The 16,677-nt window shown below is 41.6% G+C and overlaps 2 protein-coding genes across 2 annotated transcripts; both read left to right on the top strand.

Annotated features, from left to right (window-relative positions):
• Positions 1–3,351: 3,351 nt before the first annotated feature.
• On the top strand, positions 3,352–4,278 carry LOC115457408 (olfactory receptor 5V1-like). Its single transcript, XM_030186825.1, has one exon. The coding sequence runs from the start codon at positions 3,352–3,354 to the stop codon at positions 4,276–4,278; it is 927 nt and encodes a 308-aa protein (XP_030042685.1).
• Positions 4,279–14,980: 10,702 nt separating this feature from the next.
• LOC115457407 (olfactory receptor 5V1-like) lies at positions 14,981–15,907 on the top strand. The gene has a single exon (XM_030186824.1). It carries the CDS (start codon positions 14,981–14,983, stop codon positions 15,905–15,907), a length of 927 nt encoding a protein of 308 aa, XP_030042684.1.
• The last annotated feature ends 770 nt before the right edge of the window (positions 15,908–16,677 follow it).

The following is a 16,677-nucleotide window of genomic DNA, read 5'->3' as shown; positions in this document are numbered from 1 at the left end:
AACGGAGAGATGAAATTGAATGAACAGTGATACCCTGTGATTCTTGCTCTGTGAATGTTGACATCATTGGGATCGATATTCCGTGGGTGATAACCAGGTGGGGGGTGGATCCTACCCAGATGTTCAGTGACATGTAACAACTCTTTGATGCTATCCATTGAATGTCCACATTATTATGGCATTTATCTTTAGATTTTTTTTTGTCTGCGCTCTAGTAAAACCTAATTGTAATTTCTGTTATAAATTTTTGAGACTGTGGTGTCGTTTAATCATGTAACAAGTTAAGTCCTTTCCTTTCTGTAAAGCTGGTATAATTCATTGTGACATCTAGTGGCCGTTTAGGCACATGACACAATCCACTTTTTAAAATTAAAATGTTATCGGCTTGGTAACAATATAATGAGGACATGCAATACCAGCAATGCTCACAACATAGAAATATTCTGGTACTACTAATCTCAAATGTTTGTATGTTCTATTCATCTTCTGTACATATTTTTTTTAATATCAAGTTACAATAAGTTATAGAACAGCCTGAACAACATTCATTGATAATATTATGTGATACACATTGATTTGTTCACCAGGATAACTTTCCATTTTATTTATTTCTTTTTTGCATAGCAATGTGTACAATATATTTGTTCATTATTATATTTTTTATTTTCTGTTTCAATTAACAAAACAAACCACTTCCAGCAGAAAATTGACCAGAATTAATAGAAAACTTGCAGAGGTCCTGTGGGGCTGTGCTCCAGAATTCAGTGCACCAAGATGTTCATTAATAGTGATCATTTACACCAACTTTATGGACTGGACATGGTCAGCTGAGGTGAGAACAAGTAGCTGGAGGAACAGACTGACAACCTGCAAAGCATGTTTGGTGCTCTATAAAGTATTCCAGGAAGTGACCTCTGCAAAGTGAATGAAAGACTCTGTGCAAAGTCCTTTGTACGGTTCTATCCTTCAGCTTCCTCTGAGATCACCTTCCATCATAGGAGAAAAACAGATGACCAAAGGCATGACCCCGAGGGCAGTGGCATAGCTAGGTGTGGCCATGGGGGCCTGGAACCCTCCCCCAATTTCTTCTGGGCCCCTGGTTTTGCTGGCGGGTGTTCCCAACCCCCACCAGTTGAAGCCTTCGTCCAGCTGCCATGTTGCCTTCCTTGCTCTCTCTTCCCCCTCATGTCCAGCACATTCCTTTTAGTGGCACTTAACAAGCCTTAATGAACACTAAGGGGCAATAATTAGAATTTCTAAGAGTATTCTGTAGTGCAGCAAAGGTATTTGCTGCTGTGGGGTGCGGCGGGGGTAGACGAGGCGGTAGGGGAGGTGTGGCAGTGGGGCAGCAGACTAAAATGTGCCCCCCACCTCAAACTCTCACCCCCTGCCACCACGAAGTCTGGCTATGCCCCTGTCTCCCCCTGTCTCTGTCTCACCGGTCTCGATAGTCTCACGAGACTGCTGCAGGGAGTCTCGGCAGCCATTTTCAAAACAGAAAGGTGAAACACTGGGTAGAATAGTGGGCAGGGGGCAGGAAAAAGTGTTGTTCGTTCCTGCGCCGACACAGGCCACTAGAACACCAGGGCCCTTCAAGGTGGGACCTGGGAGAGCCCACTGAGGCTCAGGGGGCTGTATTGTGTGAGGATGGCCTTTGGGCCCTCAGGCACTGCCCATGTAAACGCTCCACAGTGATTTGCTCATTTTAATTGTTCACTTATAAAATGGGCTTCTCTGGCACCAAATACAGGTGATTCTTCAGTGGAGCTCGGTCTGTTTGATAAAAGTCTCGGCATGCACCAAGTCTTTTCTAAAGTAATATGGACCTAAATGTCTACAGCTGTGAGAAGGACACACTTTTCATCTTGATGTCCCCCAGCCCCTTCTCTTCTCGTTACCTGAAGGACATTCCATATCCCAGTCACACCTGAATTTTCCTGCTGCTTTGTCATGTCCTCTGCACTATGTAATCATCACCCCGAGGGATCCTTTGCCGGAGAGACTCCCAGGGAGCATTAATACTTCTCTCTGCTGAGGATCAGCAGTTTGGAGCTGGTGCAGGCTCCGTCATGGATAAGGGAAGCCAGAGTGGATGAGGTTCGTCCCTCAGTAGGAACACCAGAGTTGGAAAAGGATTCTGTCAGCAAATCCTGAACTAATCCTGGTGGTCGTTCCAGCGATTAAGGATGACAGATAAGGACGATGTGTGAGAGTTTAGAGAGAACAGGGATTCAATGATACAGTCTGAATTATGATTTTACATGTAAGGTACACCTTAATTCAATTTATTTTTCATTAGCTAGCACCCATAGGCTGGAATTGGAAAGGATTACATTTTGATTGTTCTAGCATTATGAATCCCAGACTAATCGGGGGGGGGGGGGGGGGGGGGCATCAGAGTTCCTCCATCCTTGAAAGTAATTCAGTAAAAGAAATTCAGCCATATGTCTTTATATTTGCAAAAATGTATAGCCTGCCAGTCGAGATTATAATATGTAGAATTAGGATTCTTTTCTCCCATTTCCTGTCTGATATAAAACAAACACTGGAGCGGAGGAGTGGCCTAGTGGTTAGGGTAGTGGACTTTGGAACTGAGTTTGATTCCCACTTCAGGCACAGGCAGCTCCTTGTGACTCTGGGCAAGTCACTTAACCCTCCATTGCCCCATGTAAGCCGCATTGAGCCTGCCATGAGTGGGAAAGCGCAGGGTACAAATGTAACAAAAAAAAAATCCAGAAACCTTCATCTGATTGCTGATGTCCAGAATGCCAGTCTCTTTTCTAACAGTTACATGGTCTTAGTTCATAGGGGCTGTGTAATGCACTGGTCCTCTTAGCTGGGAGAACTGTTCGATTTTAACGAAAACTGCATTAACAATTATCTGCTCATTTCTACACTGATCGTCACCTAGCGGCTGTCCTTCATTTTGGGCAGTGCCCTGTTCTCCCTTCGCAGAGTCTTTTAAACAGTCCATACACAGCTCACTCAAACATCAGTCATTTCAAGATGGCTTTATTTATTTATTACATTTGTACCCCGCACTTTCCCCACACATTAGCAGGTTCAATGCGGCTTACATAATAATAAATAGAATTACAGAGTCTTATAAGGAGAATATTACAAACTGTAATAAGTAATAGTAAGAATAGAATATATCAATTGAACATGGGAAGGTAAGCAGTGAATTGCCCTTGTTTTTCTTTTAGGAAACAATGAAGGTGATTACTTGAGAAGTTTCTTCTGACCAGTGTGTAAAACTTTCATCTCCTCACCCCATGTGTGCGTGGAATGAACCGGATTTCTAATAATGTCTTTCTGTACTTTGTATGTCTTTGCTTATACCAGAATCCAATGGAAGAGGAAAATATCACCACAGTGACAGAATTCATCATTCTGGGGTTTCCTGAATATCCAGAGCTGCAAATCCTCCTTTTCCTTCTGTTTTTACTGGTTTACCTGATCATCATAATGGGGAACCTCACTATAATAACTGTGACGTGCCTGGACCCTCGTCTCCACACCCCCATGTACTTCTTCCTCTCTAACTTGTCCTTCCTCGATATCTCTTCCACCTCACTCACTCTCCCCAAACTTATGGATATTTTTTTAAGGAAGAGTCAGCGTATTTCTATTAAGGGGTGCTTGACACAGATGTATTTATTTCTGGTCTTGACATACGAAGAATTTTTTTTACTTACAGCCATGGCATATGACCGCTATGTGGCGATCTGCTATCCCCTTCGTTATGCCGTTATTATAAATGGAAGAGTCAGTGTATTGATGGCTACTGGTTGTTTGATCTTTGCATTTTTCATCCCAGTGGCACACACTGTCCTCATATCCCAATTCTCTTATTGTGGGTCCAATGAGATTAACCATTTCTTCTGTGATATCCTAGCTCTGTTGACATTGTCTTGTAGCACAACAGATTTTGTTGATGGCATGACCTTAATCTTTGGAACTATCGTAGCTCTGCCCTGCTTTATGATAACCCTGACATCTTACGTCTACATCATCTCCGCCATCCTGAGGATCCGTTCTACAGAGGGGAGACGCAAAGCCTTCTCCACATGCTCCTCCCACCTCACGGTCGTTATTCTCTACTATGGGTCTATATTGTGTTTGTATATGAGACCAACATCGATGCAGTCAGTGGATCAAAACAAACTCTTTGCTCTATTGTATAATGTCTTAATTCCCATCTTGAACCCTCTTATTTACAGCCTGAAAAACAGGGAGGTCAAAAGAGCCCTAAGAAAAGTTTTTAATAGAATATAATTTTCCAGATCTTAATAACATTCAAATGACTGGCATCCGATGTAGGCCATAAGTACATTGTGTTAAGGACATCTGATTCCTTCTTTGGTACATACATGTATATCTGGTCATTAACGTCTTAGATGTCTTTTCCCTTTATGAACTGGGGGAAAATGAAGTCAAGCTGGTGACCACAGGAATAAACCAGTGGCAGAACAACTTGAAAAATGTTTAACACTGCAATGTGCTCTGACCTCCCAGAGATTTCACATGAACTGAACTAACCCGACCCGTTTCCCTATAGAAGAAGAAGAGAGGTACCACACTTGAGGTCTGTTCCAACAGAGCCTTTTGAGAGCACAGCTTTTCATCCATTTTGATACAGAAAGTGAAAGTGCCCTGGTGCTTTGTAGCTTTTACTACATGAGACGTGGGGTAAGGAATAATATATTGTAGAGGAATATATTCGAGTTATTCCCCAAGTTTTCCACGTCATCACTGTGACCCCTGACGCAGGTGCTAGTCACCGAAACACGGCCCGTGTCGGGTCTTTTTGTCAAGGCTCATTCATTAAAGAACTGTGTTCCATTTTTAAAGGCCCGTGGTACTGGTTTATTTTAGGTAATTGATATAATACAATTTTTGTATTATAAATTAATACAGGATGAAAACCAGCATAGCCATATTTCACCCTTAAGTCTGTATCAGGTTTACACTATTAAAAGCAGAAGAAAAAATAAGTCATTATTCAGAAATTACACTTATCTATTACGAGCTTTACAAATTACTGTGTTTAAAATGTAAGGTTTTCTTTTTTTTTGGAATAAAAGGACATTGCTGAAAAGAATGTTGAGATTGGTTTGAAACAAATATCTATTACATATTCCATCTTGGCATCAATCAAGGTTAATTTTTAGCCAAGATTTTATTGATTTATTTTAGTATTTAAAAATAGTTTCTTGTTCCTTTCTTTTTTGGAACTAACTGCGCTGTTTCCCATTGCAGGGGAGTTCTAAACCCAGTCGTCCGGACATAACTAGCCAGTCTCATGTTCTGATATCCACCATGAATATGCATGAGATACATTTGAACGCACTACCTCCATTCTATACAAGACTCTCTCATAGATACTCATCGGGAATATCCTGAAAACCTGAGGGCATCTTTAAACCTTGAGATATCCAGGACACAGGAAAAGTGTGAGCCAGAGGGAAAGGGAATATAAGTACCTGTATATATACTATGTAAACCTTTCTGTGGTTTTTGCAACTACATTCAAAGCACATACTAATTTGTACCTGGGGCAATGGAGGGTTAAGTGACTTCCCAGAATCACAGGGAGCTGCAGTGGGAATTCAATCCAGTCCCCCAGGATCAAAGTCCGCTGCACTATCCACTGGGCTACTCTTGTATTGGGTACCCTACTGACTGTGGCACAGATAGGAATGAAATTAGATAAAAGGTTCAAAAGTTATAGGCAGAGAGAAATAATAAAATAATACAAATTTGTACCACAATTTTTAATTCTTTTAATAAAAATTTAAAGCTGAAAATTGAGTGGACAGTGATATCTGTACACATCTGGTCATTCTTCTGAAAGTAACATCCATGCTCTGTGAATGTTGAAGTTATTGGAGTTGATATTCATTGGGAGCTACTACTGGGAAAGGTGTGAATTAAATCCAATCAATGAATAGGAACCTGTGCCCTGCTAAAGTCATCTCAATGGTCCATTGAGTCCAGCATTCTTTCTATGACACTGGGTGACTTGGAGAGTGTAGGAAAGCCAGTTCAAGTTGTTCTCTCCTACAGGTAAGCAGTGGAGATATGAGTGTCTCTCCACAGGCGCCAACTTCTCAAAATGATTGAGGGTGCTAAACCCAATGAAAATGATTCCTCTCTCAACTCACTCAAGGGAGTTTTTTTTTCATGAAATTGGCTCCTGTGTGTCTCTCTGCTTAATAATCAGAAGAGGACCTTCCAATGTACACATCTGTCAAGCCATTTATGTACCCAAGATTTGATAAACTGACATTCAACAACTGAAATGAACAGTCCAATAAAACAATGTGAACATAAAAACACATAAAATCCTTTTAAAAAAAATCAAAAAAAGAAAGATGATGGGTAGAGAATAAAATAGCACAACTGAAAAAAAACCTATTGGGAATAACAAAAACCAGAAAACAAAAGAATGAGTGGGGATGAAAAGATAACTCTGACAACCAACATATTCAACGATCGAGAAAAGACTGTTTCAATATCCAGATTTTAACTGCAATCCCACATTTGCATATCCATAATGCTGTAGGCACTGAAATCTAATGTGTGGGGGCTATGTTATCTCTTTAAGGGGTCCTTTTACTAAACCGCTGTAAAAAGTGGCCCGCGGTAATGTAGGCGCGTGTTTCGGACATGCACCATGCCAGTTTTTACCGGAGCTGCAAAAAAAAAAAAAGGCTTTTTTAAAATTGGGATGGGAAAAGAGTATACGGTAAAACTGAAACCAGTGCATGCCTAAATCATCCAGGCATTATGGGTGCACGGGAAATTTGAAATTACCACCGGGGGAAGCAGTAGCTTGGCCGTAGTCTTATTTTGGTGAATGCTGCATGTGCGTAGAGTCTAACATGCCTTTGTTTAAAAAAGCCCCAAAGTAAGGAAAGATATTGATCTTTTCCTTATGAAATGGGTATCAGACAGTGTCCCATCAGAAAGAGCTTTATTACTACTAAAAAGACAGTCCCTGCTCAGAGAGCTTACAATCTAGATAAGACAGGTAAACAGACAGAACAATTAAGGGTAAGGGAATAAATAGGTGAGGTTAAAGTACAGGGCAAGTGAGTAGTGGTTAGGAGTCAAAAACAGTGGTAAAGAGGTGGGCTTAAAGTTTGATTACCCTGTCTCCCTTTTATTTCTGCAACGCCTCTGGGATCAGCCACTTTTTTACCGGTCTAAAAGTATTCTTAGTTGTTGGGTAGAGCTGACCAAAATGAGTATTTACCTGGATAAAGAGCTTCTTGTATTATGTTATTCATTAATTTACTCCCTTTAGGGAACTAATTTAGAAAATGACAGTTGAAGTTTATGAAGGTGAATGTTATGGTTTAAACAAAAAAAAGGTTTGGACAAATTCCTGGAGGAAAATTTCACAAGCTGTTGCTAAGGTGGATCTGGGGAAAAGCAACCGCTTATCTTGGGGATTCTGCCAGGTACTTGTCTCCTGATTTGTCCACTGCTGGAAGCAGGAAACTGGGCTAGATGGACCATTGGTTTGATCTAAGAATCAGGTGGAAAGGGCTCCCATGTTAGCTATGCACTAAGTAGTTAGCATGCGGTAATAAAGATGTACAACTGCCCCTGTAATGCCCCTCAAACACCCCCCCCCAAAATAATTAGCACATGACACAGCTTAGTAAATGGACCCGTAACAGACGACTGTCACTCTCAGGAACATGGGACCACTGACTTGTCCCCTTCAGCTCTAATAGGCCCCTTTTCCCTTTGGGTTTATAGCATAAAGGGGAGAGAAGACAGCGCTAAGAAATCAGAGAGGAAAGGACAGACCAGTGTGAGGCCCACGTCATGTGAAGGGAGCCCGAGAAGAGAATGAAGGGAAAATGACATCTGAGAATAAAGAGGGGATGTTGGACATTTGGGAGTCGGATTGTCAACAAGAAACTTGACAAAAGAGGAGAACAGAGAGTTGGAGCTTCAGAACTGGAAACAGATTCAGCAGTAGCAGCTTGTGGCCTGATCCTGGTGAAAAGAAGGAAATCTCCAGGAGGGAGATGAGGTAAGGTAGACCTGTGAGGGTTTGCCGAGATTAGGATTAGAAATGGATTGAGGTGTACAGACGATTACATCAGGACTAATTCATTACCGTTCATAAACACACTGAAACCTTCTGCTCAGTGTGCTGCTGCGGCTAGGAAAGCGAATAGATAGTTGGGTATTATTAGGAAAGGTATGGAAAACAGGTGTGAAGATGTTATAATGCCGTTGAGTATTGTGTTCAATTCTGGTCGCCGCATCTCAAGAAAGATATAGTAGAATTGGAAAAGGTGCAGCGAAGGGCGACTAAAATGATAGCGGGGATGGGACGACTTCCCTATGAAGAAAGACTAAGGAGGCTAGGGCTATTCAGCTTGGAGAAGAGACGGCTGAGGGGAGACATGATAGAGGTATATAAAATAATGAGTGGAGTGGAACAGGTGGATGTGAAGCGTCTGTTCACGCTTTCCAAAAATACTAGGACTAGGGGGCATGCGATGAAACTACAGTGTAGTAAATTTAAAACAAATCGGAGAAAATTTTTCTTCACCCAACGTGTAATTAAACTCTGGAATTCGTTGCCGGAGAAAGTGGTGAAGGCAGTTAGCTTAGCAGAGTTTAAAAAGGGGTTGGATGGTTTCCTAAAGGACAAGTCCATAAACCACTACTAAATGGTCTTGGAAAAATCCACAATTCCAGGAATAACATGTATAGAATGTTTGTACGTTTGGGAAGCTCGCCAGGTGCCCTTGGCCTGGATTGGCCGCTGTCGTGGACAGGATGCTGGGCTCGATGGACCCTTGGTCTTTTCCCAGTATGGCATAATTTATGTACTTATGTATTATGACGAGAATAGAAATGTAGGAGTTTTCCAAATCCAGTTTGCCACAGTACTATGAACCTTAGAATAGCATGGAGGGCTCTGTTAATTAAAATAATTTTTGCTGTCTAAAGAGGAGGTTAAAGTTATTGTCTAGACACAGAAGTACACTGTAAGACAGCTTGGAGTAGGACCTGGGTAGCATTAATTTAGTAATTACTTCTTAGATACAATGTTAAATATTGTTTTTCCTTTCTTGGATGTAATTTACCTAACGTATAGTGGACGAAAGTGGTGAATATATTTCAGTTATGGATAACTTTGAATATTTCGTTATGTGATAATTCCAATTTCTTGTATTATTGCTCTATGAGATGTATAATATATATCATTTAATAAAAATAATGGAACATATATATATTATACATTATATATATATATATAATTCTTTAATTAACGTTACATAGAGTTGAAAATTAGCAAATTGCTTTATTTGAATTTAGGCAAGGACCAAGGGTATCAGTTCCTCTGATCCCATTCACCTCACCCCTCTCACCAGGATGCTCCTTTTATGAAGGATTCCCGGCAAGACCAACCTAGTGCTAGATAAACATTAAGGGAAATACCAACATCAAAACCAAGAGAAATCAGTGTATATATGAGTTTGTGAAGTAGATATTTACACTGCCCACGTCAGTCGACAGTGGGTGCCTTGACACAGCCTTTGTGTCGATGTCGGGATCCGATAAAACATTTAAGTTAACTGCATCTCACTATATTAAAATGTAACTAAAAAAAAAATCACAAATCAACTTACGCATCCAGTTTTTCCCACATTAGCACACAACTGTGGAATGCATTACCAAAAGCCTTGAAAATGAGTACAACCACCTAAACGTCAGGAAAACACTAAAGACTAACCTGTTTAAAAAAGCATACCCTACCAATCCAACATAAATGCCTGATCTCTACAACACAACAAAACTAAAGAACGTAATGGACATAACACAACTCTTCCGTTGTACGATTCCCTAGTGTGGCTGGGCCACATGAACTTTATCTTACCACAATATCACTTTGTATTTATTTACACCGGAGTCTCCAAACACCTCTCCGGTACTATGTAAGCCACATTGAGGCTACAAATAGGTGGGAAAATGTGGAATATAAATGTAACAAATAATAATAACTTTGGGTGATAGTTATATATTTGCTAAATGTGCGATGATTACAACAGCTGGGGATTTACAATTTAGACCGGTTTGGTCTGTGAATGTACCTCGAAAAGATATGAGCACATCAAAAAATTTAAAATATTTCAAACATATTTATGGAAAATGTTTTAAGTTTTGATTTAGTTGACTTATTGTGGTAATTTATGAGGTAAATATTAAGGACCTGCTGTGTGTCCCCTCTCCATATCTGAGTTATGCATTGCACTTTATAGTGAAGACTTTGCATATTTGTATGTTGTATAATTCTTCTAAGAAATGAGTGAGTAAACGAGCAAAAGCAGTGACAATCTGGGAATGGCTTGGTCTTGTGCACACCATGGTATGGAAAAGTTAAGGACCTATTGCCAGTCTTCTAGTCACTATTTTTCTAGGAAAGGCCTAAATATTCCAAAATAGGCATTGTTGAATGGAAGCCCTTCCTAACTTCATGTACTCAATGTAATAAACTAATCATTAATCAATTATTCTCTATTTTTCAGTTGAAAACATTCTTCACAGATTCACCATTGCTCTCATTGGAATGAGTGGGTTTTCTAATCGTGTCTATCTCTATCTCTTTTTTTTTCCAGTTCCACATTCTAATGGAAAAAGCAAATGTCACCACAGTGACAGAATTCACCCTTCTGGGTTTTCCTGAATTTCCAGACCTGCAAATCCCTCTTTTCCTTCTGTTTTTACTGATTTACCTGATCATCCTGATGGGAAACCTCATTTTCATGATGGTGACAAGACTGGACCCTCGTCTGCACACCCCCATGTACTTTTTCCTCTGTAACCTGTCCTTCATAGACATCTCTAGCACCTCAGTCACCCTCCCCAAACTAATGGAAATTTGTTTAAGGAAGAATCAACATATTTCTATAAAGGGGTGTTTCATACAGATGTATTTTTTCCTGTCCTTCACAGGTGTAGAATATTTTCTGCTTACAGCCATGGCTTATGATCGTTACGTGGCGATATGTCATCCCCTTCGTTATGCCATTATTATAAATGATAGAGTCAGTGAATTGATGGCCATTGGTTGTTGGATCTTTGGGTTTTTGATCACAGTGCCCCACACTGTCCTCATATCTCATTTCTTTTATTGTGGGTCCAATGAGATTAACCATTTCTTCTGTGACGTCTCAGCTCTGTTGAGGTCATCTTGTAGCAGAACAGACATTGTCGAAAGTATGAACTATGTTGCAGGCACTTTTGTTGCATTTCCCTGCTTTATGACAATCCTGATATCTTACGTCTACATCATCTCCACCATTCTGAGGATCCATTCCACAGACGGGAGACAGAAAGCCTTCTCCACCTGCTCCTCCCACATCACGGTCATTGTTCTCTATTATGGGACTCTAATGTGTTTGTATATGAGACCAAAGTCCTTGCAGTCAATGGATCAAAACAAACTCTTTGCTCTCTTGCATAATGTCTTAATTCCCATCCTTAATCCTGCTATTTACACCCTGAAAAACAGGGAGGTCAAAGGAGCCCTAAAAAAGGTTTTTAATAGTAAATAAAGTTTCCAAATGTTAATGACTCCTACTCATGATGTGTATTGATTGAGAAAGACAAGAACAGGTCAATCCTTTAACAGGGATCCTCGTAGGAGCCTTTTCTATAAAGAAAAATAGCTGCCAACTTTCCCGTCTAGAACATTAGCCAAAATGGGTATAAAACTCCGAACATCCAAGCGTCAGCACACTTACGCCAGACACCGGGCTCATTTAAACTGTGATACATTAGTTGCCTCTTTTCCTGGGGATATTTAGCTTGTGCTGATCAGCGTTTTTTTTAAAGTGCTGACTGTTGTGGGCTGAGTTAAATCAGGATATTCAGTGCCAGCCCTTATCCAGGTACCTGTAAGAGGAGCAGTATAAAAGGCACGTGGGAATGTGTAGTGGTATCACTATGATATCAGCATTCTCTAAGACAAGTCTACCTAACAATGCGAATCTGAGTTCTTAAGCTCCTGGCAACGCTGACAGGCAAATGACACAAGGTCCAAACATTATTAAAATGAAAGTCTATTTATTCACAAACAAGTAAACCAACCAAAAGTGATGCAGGAATAATTAGCATGTAAGAATTATGGATAGATGATAGGTAGACAAACGTTCTTACCAACAACGATTTAGAGAAATGTAACACACAAACGGGGGCAGACTGACAGTGATCTGGGCCCCTGGGCAGAAAAGTTCATTGGGCCCCTACCGCTGCTGCCCACCGTCCCGCCCTACTGCTGCAGCTGTCGCCTCCCTCCCAAAGAATACATCCCCCCTAGTAACATACATAGTAACATAGTAGGTGATGGCAGAAAAAGACTGTACATCCAGTCTGCCCAACAAGATAAACTCATATGTGCTACTTTATATGTATACCTGACCTTGATTTATTTATTTATTTAGATTTTGCTCACACCTTTTTCAGTAGTAGCTCAAGGTGAGTTACAGTCAGGTACACTGGATATTTCTTTGTCCCAGGAGGGGACCTTGATTTCTATCTACCATTTTCAGGTCACAGACCGTAGAAATCTGCCCAGTACTAGCCCTGCCTCCCAACCACTATTCCGCCCCGAACCACTAGCCCCTCCTCCTAACCACCGGTGTTGCCACCCAATCTCTGCTAAGCTTCTAAGGATCCATTCCTTCTGAACAGGATTCCTTTATGTTCATCCCATGCATTTTTGAATTCCGTTACCGGTTTCATCTCCACTACCTCCCGCGGAAGGGCATTCCTAGTGCTGCAGATGTCTACCCCTCACACACACTATAATCCCCCGAGCCTCAGTGGGCCCTTTCCATTTCTACCATGAAGAGCTCTGGTGGTCTAGTGGCTTCTTCGGGGGGGGGGGGGGTAGGAAAGAACCCCACTCTTTCTTTCCTGCTACCGTTATTCTGCCTGGCATCACCGTGTTTTCAAAATGTGTGCCAAGACTTCCTGCGGTAGTCTTACAGCAGTGGCGTAGATAGGTGGGCCCATAGGGGGCCTGGGCACCCCAAATTTCATCTGGGTCCCTGGCTTTGCCGGCGGGGGGCCCCACCCCCTGCCACTTGAAGCCTTCTTAAGTGCTGGTCTCCGGTGCACTGTGCTCCCTGCCCTGTGCTCTTTCTTCCTCCTGACATCCTGCACTCAGTTTCACTTAAAGGAGCGCGTACAGGACATCAGGAGGAAGGAAGAAAGAGCAGCAGGGCAGTGAATGCGGCAGCACCGGAGACCAGCGCTGAGGAAGGTTGAGGACCTCCTCCAGCAAAGGTATTTGCTGCTGTGGGGGGAGACGAGGTGGTAGGGGAGGTGAGGCAGTGGGGTGCCAGACTAAAATGTGCCCCCCCCCACCTCAGGCTCTCACCCCCTGCCACTGCGAAGTCATGCTATGCCCCTGTCTCACGAGACTGCTGCAGGGAGTCTCGGCAGCCATTTTTAAAATAGAAAGGCGCACCGCTGGGTAGAATAGCGGCAGGGGGCAGGAAAGAGTGTTGTTCTTTCCTGCCCCCACACCACCAGGGCCCTTCAAGGTGGGACCGGGGAGAGCCCACTGAGGCTCGGGGGACTGTATTGTGTGGGGATGGCCGTTCGCCCTCAGGCACTGCCCATGTAAACGCTCCACAGTGATTTGCTCATTTTAAATGTTCAGATAAAATGGGCTTCTCTGGCATCAAATATGTGATTCTTCAGTGGAGCTCGGACTGTTTGATAAGAGTCTCGGCATGCACCAAGTCTTTTCTAAAGTAATATGAACCTAAATGTCTACAGCTGGGAGAAGGACACACTTTTCATCTTGATGTCCCCCAGCATTTTGCTGTGGGTGACTCAGCCCCTTCTCTTCACCTGAAGGACATTTTTCCTGCTGCTCTTTGTCATGTCCTCTGCACTGTGTCATCATCGCCCGGAGGGATCCTTTGCCAGAGAGACTCCCAGGGAGCATTAATACTTCTCTCTGCTGAGGATCCTCAGTTTGGAGCTGGTGCAGGCTCCATCATGGACAAGGGAAGCCAGAGTGGATGAGGTTTGTCCCTCAGTAGGAACACCAGAGTTGGAAAAGGATTCTGTCAGCAAATCCTGAACTAATCCTGGTGGTCTTTTCAGCGATTAAAGATGGCAGATAAGGAAGATGTGTGAGAGTTTGGAGAGAACATGGATTAAATGATACAGTCTGAATTGTGATTTTGCATGTAAGGTATACCTTAATTCAATTTATTTTTAATTAGCATGGATAATCAAAATGTAATCCTTCCCAATTCCAGCCTGTTCTAGTATTATGAATCCCAGACTAGCCGAGGGAGGGGGCATCAGAGTTCCTCCATCTTTAAAAATAATTCAGTAAAAGAAATTCAGCCATATCTCTTTATATTTGCAAAAATGTATAGCCTGCCAGTCTAGATTATAATATGTAGAATTAAAATGATTTAGGATTCTTTTCTCCCATTTCCTGTCTGATATAAAACAAACACTGGGCTCTACATCATATCCAGAAACCTTCATCTGATTGCTGATGTCCAGAATGCCAGTCTCTTTTCTAACAGTTACATGGTCTTAGTTCATAGGGGCTGTGTAATGCACTGGTCCTCTTAGCTGGGAGAACTGTTCGATTTTAACGAAAACTGCATGAAGAGTTATCTGCTCATTTCTACACTGATCGTCACCTAGGGGCAGTGCCCTGTTCTCCCTTCGCAGTGTCTTTTAAACAGTCCATACAAAGTTCACTCAAACGCCATTTCAAGACGGCTTAATTCAGTGAACTGCCCTTGTTTTTCTTTTAGCAAACAATAAAGGTGATTACTTGAGAAGTTTCTTCTGACTAGTGTGTAAAACTTTCATCTCTTCACCCCCATGAGCGTGTGGAATGAACCGGATTTCTAATAATGTCTTTCTGTACTTTGTATGTCTTTGCTTATACCAGAATCCAATGGAAGAAGAAAATATCACCACAGTGACAGAATTCATCATTCTGGGGTTTCCTGAATATCCAGAGCTGCAAATCCTCCTTTTCCTTCTGTTTTTACTGGTTTACCTGATCATCATAATGGGGAACCTCACTATAATAACCGTGACGTGCCTGGACCCTCGTCTCCACACCCCCATGTACTTCTTCCTCTCTAACTTGTCCTTCCTCGATATCTCTTCCACCTCACTCACTCTCCCCAAACTTATGGATATTTTTTTAAGGAAGAGTCAGCGTATTTCTATTAAGGACTGCTTGACGCAGATGTATTTATTTATGGTCTTGACATACATAGAATTTTTTTTACTTACAGCCATGGCATATGACCGCTATGTGGCGATCTGCCATCCCCTTCGTTATGCCATTATTATAAATGAAAGAGTCAGTGTATTGATGGCTACTGGGTGTTGGATCTTTGCATTTTTCGTCCCAGTGGCCCACACTGTCCTCATATCCCATTTCTCTTATTGTGGGTCCAATAAGATTAACCATTTCTTCTGTGATATCTTAGCTCTGTTGACATTGTCTTGTAGCACAACAGAGTTTGTTGATGGCATGAGCTTAATCTTTGGAACTATCGTAGCGCTACCCTGCTTTATGATAACCCTGACATCTTACGTCTACATCATCTCCGCCATCCTGAGGATCCGTTCTACAGAGGGGAGACGCAAAGCCTTCTCCACATGCTCCTCCCACCTCACGGTCGTTATTCTCTACTATGGGTCTATATTGTGTTTGTATATGAGACCAACATCGATGCAGTCAGTGGATCAAAACAAACTCTTTGCTCTATTGTATAATGTCTTAATTCCCATCTTGAACCCTCTTATTTACAGCCTGAAAAACAGGGAGGTCAAAAGAGCCCTAAGAAAAGTTTTTAATAGAATATAATTTTCCAGATCTTAATAACATTCAAATGACTGGCATCCAATGTAGGCCATAAGTACATTGTTTTAAGGACATCTGATTCCTTCTTTGGTACATACATGTATATCTGGTCATTAACGTCTTAGATGTCTTTTCCCTTTATGAACTGGGGGAAAATGAAGTCAAGCTGGTGACCACAGGAATAAACCAGTGGCAGAACAACTTGAAAAATGTTTAACACTGCAATGTGCTCTAACCTCCCAGAGATTTCACATGAACTGAACTAACCCGACCCGTTTCCCTATAGAAGAAGAAGAGAGGTACCACACTTGAGGTCTGTTCCAACAGAGCCTTTGAGAGCACAGCTTTTCATCCATTTTGATACAGAAAGTGAAAGTGCCCTGGTGCTTTGTAGCTTTTACTACATGAGACGTGGGGTAAGGAATAATATATTGTAGAGGAATATATTCGAGTTATTCCCCAAGTTTTCCACGTCATCACTGTGACCCCTGACGCAGGTGCTAGTCACCGAAACACGGCCCGTGTCGGGTCTTTTTGTCAAGGCTCATTCATTAAAGAACTGTGTTCCATTTTTAAAGGCCCGTGGTACTGGTTTATTTTAGGTAATTGATATAATACAATTTTTGTATTATAAATTAATACAGGATGAAATCCAGCATAGCCATATTTCACCCTTAAGTCTGTATCAGGTTTACACTATTAAAAGCAGAAGAAAAAATAAGTCATTACTCAGAAATTACACTTATCTATTACGAGCTTTACAAATTACTGTG

This window comes from Microcaecilia unicolor, chromosome 14 (genome assembly GCF_901765095.1).
Source record: "Microcaecilia unicolor chromosome 14, aMicUni1.1, whole genome shotgun sequence".
NCBI classification, from domain to species: domain Eukaryota; kingdom Metazoa; phylum Chordata; class Amphibia; order Gymnophiona; family Siphonopidae; genus Microcaecilia; species Microcaecilia unicolor.
Note: the sequence above shows the minus strand (reverse complement) of the source record. Positions and strands in the feature narration are given on the sequence as shown.